The 12,569-nt window shown below is 37.6% G+C and overlaps 1 protein-coding gene across 2 annotated transcripts in view; it reads left to right on the forward strand.

Moving 5' to 3' along the window:
• The window catches only part of Parp8 (poly(ADP-ribose) polymerase family member 8), a 203,452-nt gene that overhangs the window by 131,353 nt on the left and 59,530 nt on the right, over positions 1–12,569 (forward strand). For both annotated transcript variants that reach the window (XM_008832936.3, XM_017798109.2), the window contains exons 9-11: positions 2,108–2,168; positions 2,591–2,681; positions 8,888–8,954. In XM_008832936.3, coding sequence (XP_008831158.1) covers positions 2,108–2,168; positions 2,591–2,681; positions 8,888–8,954 — 219 coding nt within the window. The remainder of the gene's footprint in view (positions 1–2,107; positions 2,169–2,590; positions 2,682–8,887; positions 8,955–12,569) is intronic.

Consider the following 12,569-nt stretch of genomic DNA (forward strand, 5'->3'; position numbering starts at 1 on the left):
GGGTTTATACTGAGTACAATATTGTATAACTGTAATAATTCAACTGTAAACCTAAAAATTTACAGCCAATTTTGAAAGAGATGCATATTAGCTTAGGAAATTGTTATTGAATATGTCAATGCTGTTGTAATGAAATGTGTCTTCTAAGTATGTGGTTAGTAAATAAATAATTAAAAAAATATTCTGACAGCTTCATACATTCATATACTGAATTTTAGTCACTCCCCCCCCCATTATCCTCTTGGTCCTCTTTCCTGTCTCACTGGCACCTCCCTTTCAGCAGGGCATTAGCTTAGGAAATTGTTATTGAATATGTCAATGCTGTTGTAATGAAATGTGTCTTCTAAGTATGTGGTTAGTAAATAAATAATTAAAAAAATATTCTGACAGCTTCATACATTCATATACTGAATTTTAGTCACTCCCCCCCCCATTATCCTCTTGGTCCTCTTTCCTGTCTCACTGGCACCTCCCTTTCAGCAGGGCCCCTCCCGCTCCCATGCCTTCTTTTCTGTGTGGCCCCCTGAGTTTAATAGGAATTACTTGCCTGAGCATGGATGGGAAATAATTTAGTGGAATCCCATTGACTATTTCATCTTCCCATTTGGTAACTTTCAACTTCCATGACTCTCAATTTCCTTATTAATATTTAATGTTGATTTTTGTCTACTTCAGAAGTTTATGAGGATCTAATGATATAATACATAAATATTTAACACAATTTTCAATCTAGAATGGTAGGTTTGTGAATATTGGGCCATTATAAATGACTAACACGTTTATTCAAGTATCATTTCTGTAGAGTAGTTTTCTCTCTCTCTCTCTCTCTCTCTCTCTCTCTGCCTCTTGCTTTATGTACATTTTTGTTTCTCTTGTTTTATGGCTATTTTTGCTTCTCTCTCTCTCTTTCTCTCTTCCCTGTCCGTTTCTTGCTTCTTTTTTTGTGAGCCAGAATCTTGTGTAGTACGGACTTACCTTGAACTCACTATGTAGCTGATGATAACCTTGAACTTTTGCTCCTCCTGAATCCACCTCCAGTGTTAGGATTTCAGGCATCCACCACCATTCCTGGTTTTGTGCAGTACTGGGGCTTGATCCCAGGTCTTCATGCATGCTTGGCGAGTAATCTCCCAACTGAGCTACATCTCCAGCCCTGTTTTATGGACAGTAAATCATCACATATACATAAAATCCCTAGAACAAGTTATGCCACTTAAGAGCTCAACCTTAGTCTGTTAAGTCCTATAATTTCAGTTACTTATATATTATTATCCTTCATTCTATATAATAATCATAATTTCAGAAAAAATATATAAGAACATAAAACATAGACAAGTATGTGAAGAATATTAAAACTACTATTTTTGTGTTTATTTGTTAAAAATTATGCTGTTCCATTGTACCTCTGAGCTGTACAAAAGTTGGTCTTTATAATTGGGATGTAACTCAGTGGTAGAGTACCTGTTTAATAAGCAAGGCTCAGGGTCAGATCCTGGACATCAGAAGAAAAAAAACTAGGAAAAAAAAACAAACCGAAACAAAGCCTAAACATTCTCCATAGTGCCTTTATGTGGATCATGCATCTTTATTTAGTTTAATGTTGCTATAGCAGACACAGAGCTATGTACCCAAATCACACAGTGATATTTAACTGGCATCACACCTCAACCAGTTTCCAAACCAGCAATGCCCAGTGTGGAAGAAAAAAATCAAGGACATTTTACTGCATGTCTCCCCTACCTCTTCATGCTGCAAACTCCTTTCTTGTCCTTAGAAGCAGCTCTGAAGATGTGGTGATATTGGAGCAGACACATGGGGAAACTAATTTGCCTCAGGGAACTGAAATTATTTGGTACTATTAACCAAGAAACTCTTGAATTTATGTATGCAAATATATGTATATAAAGATATAAAGATGTTTTGTGGTATAAATAGGCCACAAGAAATGACAGTCCAAGTAGATTGAGTTAGTTAATTTATATCCAAGGTCACTTCTGATCTTGAAAGTCAGCAATCAGAATTAGTGACTGAGTTTTCAATTACAATACCCAGTCACATATTAACTTTTAAGGAGCATAGAAAAATTCATGTTAATCTCTGCTTTCAGGGAATATGGAGCCATTGATGATGTAGATATTGATCTGCATATCGATGTCAGCTTTCTTGATGTAAGTACCCATTTCTGTCTTATGACTGGTATATTTAAAGTGTGTTTATCTTCATGCTAAGAACTCCACTTTGGGTTGGCTCACAGCGGTTAGTTATGTACCACTTTTGTAAACGTGGTCTATGAGGACTGATCAGTGAAGCAGGGATCATGCAGTGTTTTCTTTTTCGTTGTTCTTTAATATATCCTGAAATTTATGTGGGCTAATTAGAATACATAATTACATGGTTTTGTTTTAAATCTTCATGTATAATGGCAAAAAATAAAAATTCTTTGGCTTTCTTTTCATACAACAGTTTTCTAAGATAATTCATAAGCCTTTATAATTTAAGCATTTCACTAGTTTAAGCTTAAACGTTGGTTTTGATTTTTCATTTTGAGCTCTAAAAGGTGCCAAACTTATTTTTAAATATATTTGTACAGGAGGAAATTGCTGTGGCTTGGGAAGTAATTCGAACAGAACCTATAATTGTCCGACTACACTGTTCACTTACACAGTATTTAAATGGCCCAGGTTAGTTTTATTTCTTTATTGTTTTGAACATTGATTATATACTGTGCCTTAAGGAAAATGACTGCTCATTTGATAATTCTGAGTGCATTAAGTATCTTGATAATAGTGTTGGATATGTTCCAAGAAAGATGATCTATCTTCAGTATAATTAAGAAAACAGTATGGATACCATTTCACTATGTCGGCTTTATAAATTGAACAGCTTCTGTGAAGTAAGCAAAATAAAACCCAAGAGTGCTTTGGATATAGTAGATGTATAGTAAATGTATTCTGGATTGGCCCAAGTTTAATTATTTCACTTTCCTAGTTATCCCACCTGTGACTACCAGAGAATTTAGTTTAGGTAAATGTAACAGGCAGAGGTCATGATAATATTTTGGCCTTTTGAATTTGTAGGGGAAGATGTTCCTATATTTCAACTGACAATTATTTACAAGAAGGGATTCTACTGTAAATAAATTTTGCCCAAACTCATCACTCAGCTAAAATGTCTTCCTCCTAGCAAATGCTCACAGACACAAACCACATCTCAATTGTATCTACCCAGATTAATATAGTTATCTAATGCCAAATGGTGAACTACCCCAAGACTTTGTAGCTTCATAAGCTTTATTTTCTCACCCTGTTCTTTGGGTCTAGCTGGAATTGACTGCAATGTCCCACAGCTATCCAATTATGTGGGGGATGAAGCTGGTGAACGTACATATCTCACTCAGTTGGAAGCACACTGTACTGGATATAAAAATGACTAAGTTGTTTTGGGGATGTTCTGGCCTGCAGCTGATATTAGTGATTAGAGCACCTGCTTCACACTTGACAACTTCCTGATCATAGGACTTCCTATGTAGTGATGAACAAGGACCAGAAGCAAATGTTTCATGAGATGAGATGTGCCTAATTGATTGTCTCCTGAGAGTGATTCAAAGCAAATGAGGCTGTCAGGTCTGAACTATCTTTTAAAATATTTGTTAGGAACAAAATTGAGCCATTTTATTTCTATTTACTAAAACCTCATGTGAGATCCAAATGCAGTGTTTTTTTATATAATCATATATGTACACAGATCATCTCTCCATTGTTTTCCATATTGACTATCATTCCTCTCTTTTATTCTTCATAACTTAGTACTTAGGTTTTGCCAACCTGTCTTCCGCTCTGTCAATTGATTTATTTCAAAATTCAGCCCTAAATTGAATATCTCCATTGTATATTTAATTTGTCTACCTTCTTAACTGACTCCACATTATACACTCTGTATCATCTGTTGCTTTTATTAGTATCATTTTGAATCTTACTGAGATTATTAGTCAGTAATTGCCCAAGATTTATCATCTTAGATTTCCTCAGTATTATAATTAAGCAGGAGTTGAAATGCACTTCTTCAGAAGTTAACTGTGTTTTGTACGTTTTAATTTTTTTCCAATAAGAAGAGGAAAGGAAAGCAATCCATGCTTACTTAGATCTAGAAGTTCTGACAGCTTGAGATATGGACTGGGAATTGTATAGTGCCACACCTTGGTCTTGACACACTTTACCAGATCTGGGACCCTATCCTCTACACCTGTATTATCTTCAATCCTGCACAACTGCTGCTAACAGCTCACATACTTTAAGCAGCTTGTCTTTAGCCACATGACCTCTTTTGTGGGTGGTAAGTATCTTACCTCCCTGTGGTTTGAGTTGATTTGTGTGGGAGGCCAGTGGTGTAATTCATGCTTCACTCTTACTAATGGGACGGCACCAGAGCTGAGACATCCCCTCAGTTTGCTCCCTTGCTGGGCTGTTCCCCTTTTGACATCCTCATGCCCTTCATGTCCCTTATTGGATTGTCCTGAGAGCAATTCACAGTAAACCATTTGCCCTGAATCTTCACTTAGGGCTTCCTTTGTGAGAATGAGACCTAACGTGGCTAGGCTGGGGACAAGAGGGGGAACCCACAGTTGCTGAAGGTGGAAACACTCCCAGGCCAGCCTTTTGCTTCCTCATGACCTGTGTCCAAAGCAGCTTTCTGGAGCTTACTCCCTGCCTTGCCATTCATTTGCCCCTTGTGTGAGATGCATTCACAGTGGATCCTTTGCCCTTCTTCCTCACTGGGTGGGGATAAAAGGCCAACCAATAGGGCCTCCAAAGGTTGGCTCCGTCTCTTCTTTATAGTAAAATTTTCTTCAACTTTCTTATGTGGGGATAGCCTGCTCTTTGTTTCTTGTTTTGGGGGCTGTTTTTCTCATACATCTCTAATATGCTAGTTAAATTGGTTCTTCTTCCAAACAGAATTATATGAGAAAAAATGATGTCAAATTCTTCATTTCCTTGCCACCTAGAATGAACCATATGGTGAATCTGTATCAGAGTTAAACTTGAAGTAGATTAGGGAAGAATGGACATTTCTTTTTTCTTTTTTTTTTCTCTCGTATGTCTTTGCCTTTATACAGGACAGCATTCTAGTAGTCTTTGAAGTCTTTAAAACAACTCTTTGAAAATTAAATATATATATACATACATGTATATATTTGCTTATATATATTATATACAAAATGAATTTTGTCATTTTCACCTCCTACTATCCCCTCTCTCCTGCTGAAACACTTCTTAACACTTTGATAGTGTGTGTGTGTGTGCATGTGTATGTGTGTGTGTGATTCTAGTAGTCTTTGAAGTCTTTAAAACAACTCTTTGAAAATTAAATATATATATACATACATGTATATATTTGCTTATATATATTATATACAAAATGAATTTTGTCATTTTCACCTCCTACTATCCCCTCTCTCCTGCTGAAACACTTCTTAACACTTTGATAGTGTGTGTGTGTGTGCATGTGTATGTGTGTGTGTGTGCATGTGTGTGTGTGTGTGCGTGTGTGTGTGTGTGTGCGTGTGTGTGTGTGTGTGCGTGTGTGTGTGTGTGTGCGTGTGTGTGTGTGTGTGCGTGTGTGTGTGTGTGTGCGTGTGTGTGTGTGTGTGCGTGTGTGTGTGTGTGTGCGTGTGTGTGTGTGTGTGCGTGTGTGTGTGTGTGTGCGTGTGTGTGTGTGTGTGTGCATGTGTGTGTGTGCATGTGTGTGTGTGTGTGCACTTGCCTGATGTGCATGTATGCATATATGTTACGATCCACCAGTTTAATCATGGTTGCTTGCATGAGCATGAGGGAGGAGTTATTTACTGAAACCTGGGCTACTTATCAGTGGCCACATCATTGAAGAATGTAACACCTTCTCCCCCAACAACCATTAACTTACCCATAGTACCTTAGTGAGTGGTGGGGCCTCATGAGCCCCTCCATGCATGATGAAAACATGATGCTCCCACTCTCCTGCAGGTCTGTGAAGGGAACCATAGCTGCAGTGAGTTCATGAGTGCAGTAGCCACGTCATGTCCAGAAGGTCCCTTTTGGCATCACTCTTCCCCAGCGCCTAGCTCTCATATTCTTTCTGCCCCATCTTTTGTGATGTTCCCTGTGCCTTGGAGGTGAAAATACAGACGTTCTCTTTAGGGCCAAGCACTCCACAGTCACTCGAGAATAGACATTTCTAAAGCAGTGATCCTTACCTTATAAAAGAATACTTAAAGTTTTGAATTCTGCATATTAGTACAGTTCTCATCCCCCTGCCCCATCTTTTGGTGACGCTTACAATTTTGGATGAGTTTATTCCTGAGTACTGGCTTGCTTCCTCAGACTTTTATAGTTCATTTTATTTTCCAACTTGTTATTATTGGTTTTCAGAAAGTTATTAATTTTAAAAAAATCATTAAAATTTAATCTAAACTGTTTTTAGAGTTAGAGAAAATTTCAGATAGTACAGATTCTCTCTCATATTCCATGCTGTTTATCTGATTATTGTCTTATATTAATTCATTAAATAGAACTAATTACAGTTAATTACATTAATTTTAACAATATTAGGCATTTCATCATTTGAGTTTTGGAATATTTTTAAAGTAGCATTTTGTGAACTCATAATGTATTCTAAGTTTTTAGGTCATTTAGATTTTATTGCTGCTGACTGAGTCATTGTTTATTATTTATAGTTTCCTAAAAGTTTTATCATTTTGAAAAAGCATTGGTGCTTTTCTAATCATGCATGGTATGATTAAGTTTCAAATTTTTTATTATTATTTTGTAGAACTAATTACTATATGCTAGATAGACATTTGTGATATTATCTTTTTCCCCCTCATGTGTCTCACATAGTTTCCACCGCTGAAGAGTTTTGACTCTTCTAGTGTCTTTGGGCCTTTCTACATTTTAAAAGTAAGCCAAGTCCCTTTATGATCCTGTCCCTTCTCTCCCTAATTACTTATCGTTTCCACCTGTAAAAAGACTGTATCTTTTAGATCTTAGGGAGAGCACACAGTAGTCTCATTTTCTTTGGAAAAAAATGTTGCACTGGATTTTCAAGATGTTAGACTTTTTTAAAAAAAATTAGTTAACTCTGAGTTTGAGACACATCAGATTGGACTGATTCTGCAGGACCCCTCATGAGGTAAGTATCAGATCATTTTCAGGAAGGAATTGGTACAGGCAGTAGAGGTGTGAGCAGTGTGGAGAGGTCATTTTGCCTCATACTATAAAGCATGTGTGATCTGAGACTGGCCTTGTAGGAAGGCAGCACCTGCCCCACTCCTAACACGCACTGTTAAGACATTGTCTGAGCTCCCATAAAGTGCCATCCTCTGGTTTGTGTGGTAGTTTCCATTCCCTTTCATGTGCTTACAACACTGTTCCAGCAACTGTCCCTGTCCTTCTTATACTATTCTCTGTTTTTTCTTCCAGAAAATTCAAACCAGGAGACGAATATTTCTTTCATCTCATAAAACAAAAATAAAACCCTCAACTTCAGGTTCTCCTTGAGCTGACAGTGTAGTACTGTTTCTCTTGACTGGAAAATTTCATCATTAGCATTACTCTGTTATGGTCTGTAGCTCCCTTTGTTTCTTTTTCTCACCTCAGATTCACTCAGGCCAAGTTATAGGATCATCACTTCACAGACAAATAGCCAGTGGTTTCAGTATTGTTTAATGGCTCTGTGATCAGTCCTCATCATCTTAATTGATGAAACTGTTTCCCTCTTCTTTGAAAAATTTTGTGGGTGTGTGTTCAGAGTAGACAGCTTCCGCAGTCTCCACCCTCATGGCCGTCCCTCTCTAGGCTTTTTGGATGGACAGCTGAACACTCACAGGTGACGAGCCCCTTCCTCAGCCTTCTTCTCTTCTCCCTCTGTAGTGCCTGAATAGTTTAGCACCACACCTTTGCATATGTGTATATTTTGGCTGTTTCAGACTGATTATCTTTAGTGCAGTCCTCTACTGGAATGCCTTCTCTTTCTAATTGCCTACTTTAACCCTTCCATTTGAGCACCAAATAAATATCTTGAATTTAAAATAGTTAAAATCAACCAATCAACTTCCCTTCCCCAAATCTGATCTGCCTGTACTCTTTCATATATCAAAACTTGATGAATTTCACTCTTTCCACCCCAGACTGTGGATTTCTCTTGACTCCTTTCTCACACCTAAAATTCTTTGAAGTCTGTCACTGTCCTGGAAAGTATGACTCCAAAATATTTGTCTACTCCTTTCATTGTCTGTCTGTGCACACTGCGCCATAGACTTTATGAGAGCAGGGAGCAGGGACTTCCCCCATTAACCTTTTTATTCTTAAAATCTATAGTGACGAACAGTGGATATATGATAAATATTCTAATCAGCAAATAATAATTGATGAGCAACTTTTAAAGATGAGCTACTAATTTTATGAGTTACTTATTTAAGGAAATACATATTTGTGTATCTATATGTACATATATAATATGAAGCACCTGAAAAGGGCATACAACGAAAAAGAAGTCTATGCTTTATCTTCATCTCCCACTGTTTAAAAAGTTATATACTCATAACAGCATGTTTTCTTAGAATTAAAAAATGTTGCATGCACTGTCCTAAATTTAGTTACTTAAGCTATTGTTTATTTTAAAGATTTTGTCTACATATCATATATCAACATACACAGACATTCATATATAATAACCTACTATGTAATATATATTTCACATATATAATTTAACCAGCATTGCAAAGAACAGTGTGAATGCACACTGTTTTTAAATATGTTGGTGCATCTATGCATGTATACAAATAATAATCACCTCATCTTCTGGACTGCGTTTCAAGTCAATGTTTGACTGTGTTTTCCTGTCCCTTTTCCAGTGCCTACAGTTGATGTCTTTCAGATTTCCACAAAGGAGCGATTTGGATTGGGACATCAGCTGAAAAAGTAAGTTTGCTGAAGAGCAAAGATGGCGAATTTCTTTTCAAGAGAGCTGAGCTCTCATTTTGCTGTTTTTCTCCATTTTTATTTCCTAACATCTCTTTGAAATGAGTGCCTGGGGATCGGAGATCATCCTGGTGCAAGCCGCTGTATCCATAGCTCAGTTTGCACGGCTCCCTTTTCAGCTTGGCCAGGGCCCTTCTGTCTGCCAGTCCATGTACTCAGCCTTCTAGCACCCTACTGTCCACCCTGCTGGCTCTTGTGGACACAAGGCATTTTTCTCTAATGTACCCAGCAGAAGGAGCAAAGGCTGGGCAACGGACGTAGTGATTGCCTGGATTCTTCCCCAGGAGACCATCTTGATCTGTTCTTTTACATTCATTTCCCTGTCCTGCTCTAGGCTGCTGCCTTTGCATGATTGTCCCTTACTAGGTTTGGTTGCTGATTCTTCCTGCTTATTCTCAGTGACCGTGAGGCGGTAACAGGTTAGCATCCACGGACTCTGGGTTACTATACCATTCTTATTCCCTATGCCTGCAACCTTTTAAGCATTCCTTTGTAATTAAACTCTTTCTTCTTTGGCCCTTTACCAATACTATCTCAGTTTACCTTTTTATAAATAAAACTCATTCTTCAAAAGATTAGTATGTAAGGAATTTATTAGAATAAGTAGATACATTCTTTAGTATATCATTATTAGCGTGCATGACTTAGTAGTTACGTAGTCATTAGGATTCCTCCATACTTTGTTATTACTGATATACCTGAAGTAGAAAAAATGATAATAGGTTTGGAGTATCAGGAAAAGACGAAAAAGTTCTTGTTTATTTCACCCCACATTTCATAGCGCTTCTCCGTAGCTGTTCGCTCTTCCCCTCTACTTCACTTTTGTATCGTTGTTTTCTTGAGTCAGGGTCTCCTGTAGCCCAAGCTGATCTAGAACTCAATATGTAGATCAGGCTGGCTTCGATCTCATACAGAGATCCACCTGCCTGTACCTCCTGTGTTCTGAGATTAAAGGCATGTTCCACTACTTTTAGCTTTCTAATTCACTTTGTCACTGGTTGTGTTTTTTGTCTAAAAACCTGATTTTGAATTTAAAAAAAAAAAAAAGGAAAAAGAAAAGACCATTGATAGAGCCAAATACAAAGGCAGCAGACATTATAATTTTGATTTGAAAAAAAAATAGTGGTAAATTACAGACACATGTGTTGACTTTTCTCAAATCAGGTCAACACTTAAGTAGGAACTAAGCCATAGAAATTGGGACCAGTATACTGATGTGGATCTAGAATACTTGTGGTTTTGCTGAAGGAAATAGTGATGCTGTCTGTCCACATATTCTCCGCTGGTGACCTTCCCTGCGCACGAAACACAACTCTATATTCACGTAGGATCTACATGAGCCTCAGCCTTCCATAAGAGGACATGAGATAACCCCAAGTGAACCTAAAGAGTGTGCATGTATCATGTACAACATGATGTTTTCAAGAATATACACATGTACATATTGTTGGATGGCTCAGTTTAACTGTACTTGCATTTTCCAGGCACTCATATTTTTTTGTTTTTAAAATGATATTTAATTCTTTAGTAATAAATAAAAGTGATTCAAAGTACTGGATAGCCTTTGATGCTTCTATATTCTTACTCATTGAATATACTACAAATCAAGTTAAATATGTTTCTCTTCAGTGTCACATCATTATGATGAAAATATTGAAAATCGTCTGGCTTTTTTAAATACAAGGCATAATTCTTACCTGAGCAACAGCACACCAGAACTTTGAATTCCTATCTTTTTGTAACTTACTGCCCATTGATTCAACTCTCCCTGTCACCCATCTCTACCCTCTAGTAACAACCATTCTATTCTATAAGTATTTTTAGATTGTGTATACAAATGAATCAATTCTTTTAGATTCTGCATAGGAGCGAGATCCCGTGGCACTTGTCCTCTCTACTTGGTTTATTTGACTCAGCAGAGAATCTCTAGTTCCATTCATGATGGTTGCTCATGACAGGATTCCATTCCTTATGGAACAGTATTTCATTGTTTATCTTTATCCTTTGTTTATCTTTTTGATCCTTCCTTCCTTCCTTCCTTCCTTTCTTCTTTTTTTTGGTCTTTTTCAGACAGTCTCCCTATACTCCCAGCTGACCTGGAACCCACTATGTAGACCAGGCTGGCCTTGAACTCACAGAGATCCATTTGCCTCTGCCTTCTGAATGCTAGAAATAAAGGCACATTCTTTTTGAATTCTTTGAGATAGGGTCTGGCTATATAACCTGGCTGACCTTGGACTCATAATTCCCCATGATCTGCCTCCTGAGTTCTGGAATTACAGGTGTGTACCACCACATGCAGCCTATCCATTCACCATCTGAAGGGCACTTGGGTTGTTTCCCTCTCTTGTCTATTGTGGATGGTACTGCAATAAACATGAGTGTGCAAATGCATCTTCTATACACCGATTTCCGTTTATTTGGATAAATATCTGAGTGAGAGTGCTAGGCCATATATTCAATTTTTAATATTTCGAGGACTCTCTATACCACTTCTCATAATGATTGTCTTTTTATTTATTTTTATTTTGGGGTGTGTGTGTGTGTGTGTGTGTGTGTGTGTAGGACAGAGGACAACTTTGTAGAGTCAGGTCTTTCCTTCTACTTTCTTATGTGTTCTAGAGATTAACTCAGGTCACCAGGCTTCAAAGCAAGCAAATGGCTGTCTTAAATTTGCTGTGCACAAACAGTGTAGAGTCCCTTTCCTGCACATTCCCACCCTCACTTGTTATCTATCTTTTGGATAAGAGCTAAAAATCCTGACTGAAAACATTGACATACCTCAATTAACCATGGTCAGAATATAAATAAGTCCTATACTTATCAGAACACCAGCTTTTAGAATTTGTTAAGAATTGTTGAAGACCGATTTATTCTTCCAAATCCATAAAGTTTGATTTATTTTGTCAAGAGACCATTAGATCCTTGTACTTTAATGCAGCAGTTTAGGTCCTTCATCATGATGCAGTCCATATCTTTTCCTTTTATTTTGATGAATTTTCATTTGGTACCATATGGCAGCCTTTACTGAGTGATGTTCTAACAGAAAACATTTTGAAATTGTGTCAGGTTCATGTTCACTGATGTGGGAAGTCTAATGTGACGTCTGGTGTTGTCCAGATTACAGAGCTCGAGGATTGTCCCAGTTCTGATAATGTTGTACTGATAAGGCCTCGCTCAGATATGAATTACACATGATTGCATTTGAAAGAGAAAATCTGCTCTGTAGCCCCTCATTGCTGAGTTTAGATGTATAAACAAATGCAGAATTAGACGATAAATCTTCAGTGTTTAGGATCCTGCATCTGTACATTTACAAGGCTTATTTAGCACATTACACTTTGCAGCATTCTCTCTCAAGGGTTCACAGAAGACATCTTCAGTTTTCTGTTCTAGAATTAGGGCTGCTTCTCCACTGCAGTTGGTTTTATTTTTTCAGGTGGACTTTGGCCCTGAGTGGAGTCCATTCCTCACCCTTCTTGGAGAGGAGCTTAGGGGAACTCTGCATTGTGCCTCTTGTATTGGGCATCACCATGCCTTGGTACATGCTCTTGT

This window comes from Nannospalax galili, unplaced genomic scaffold, assembly GCF_000622305.1.
Source record: "Nannospalax galili isolate Female #2095 unplaced genomic scaffold, S.galili_v1.0 scaffold235, whole genome shotgun sequence".
NCBI lineage: Eukaryota > Metazoa > Chordata > Mammalia > Rodentia > Spalacidae > Nannospalax > Nannospalax galili.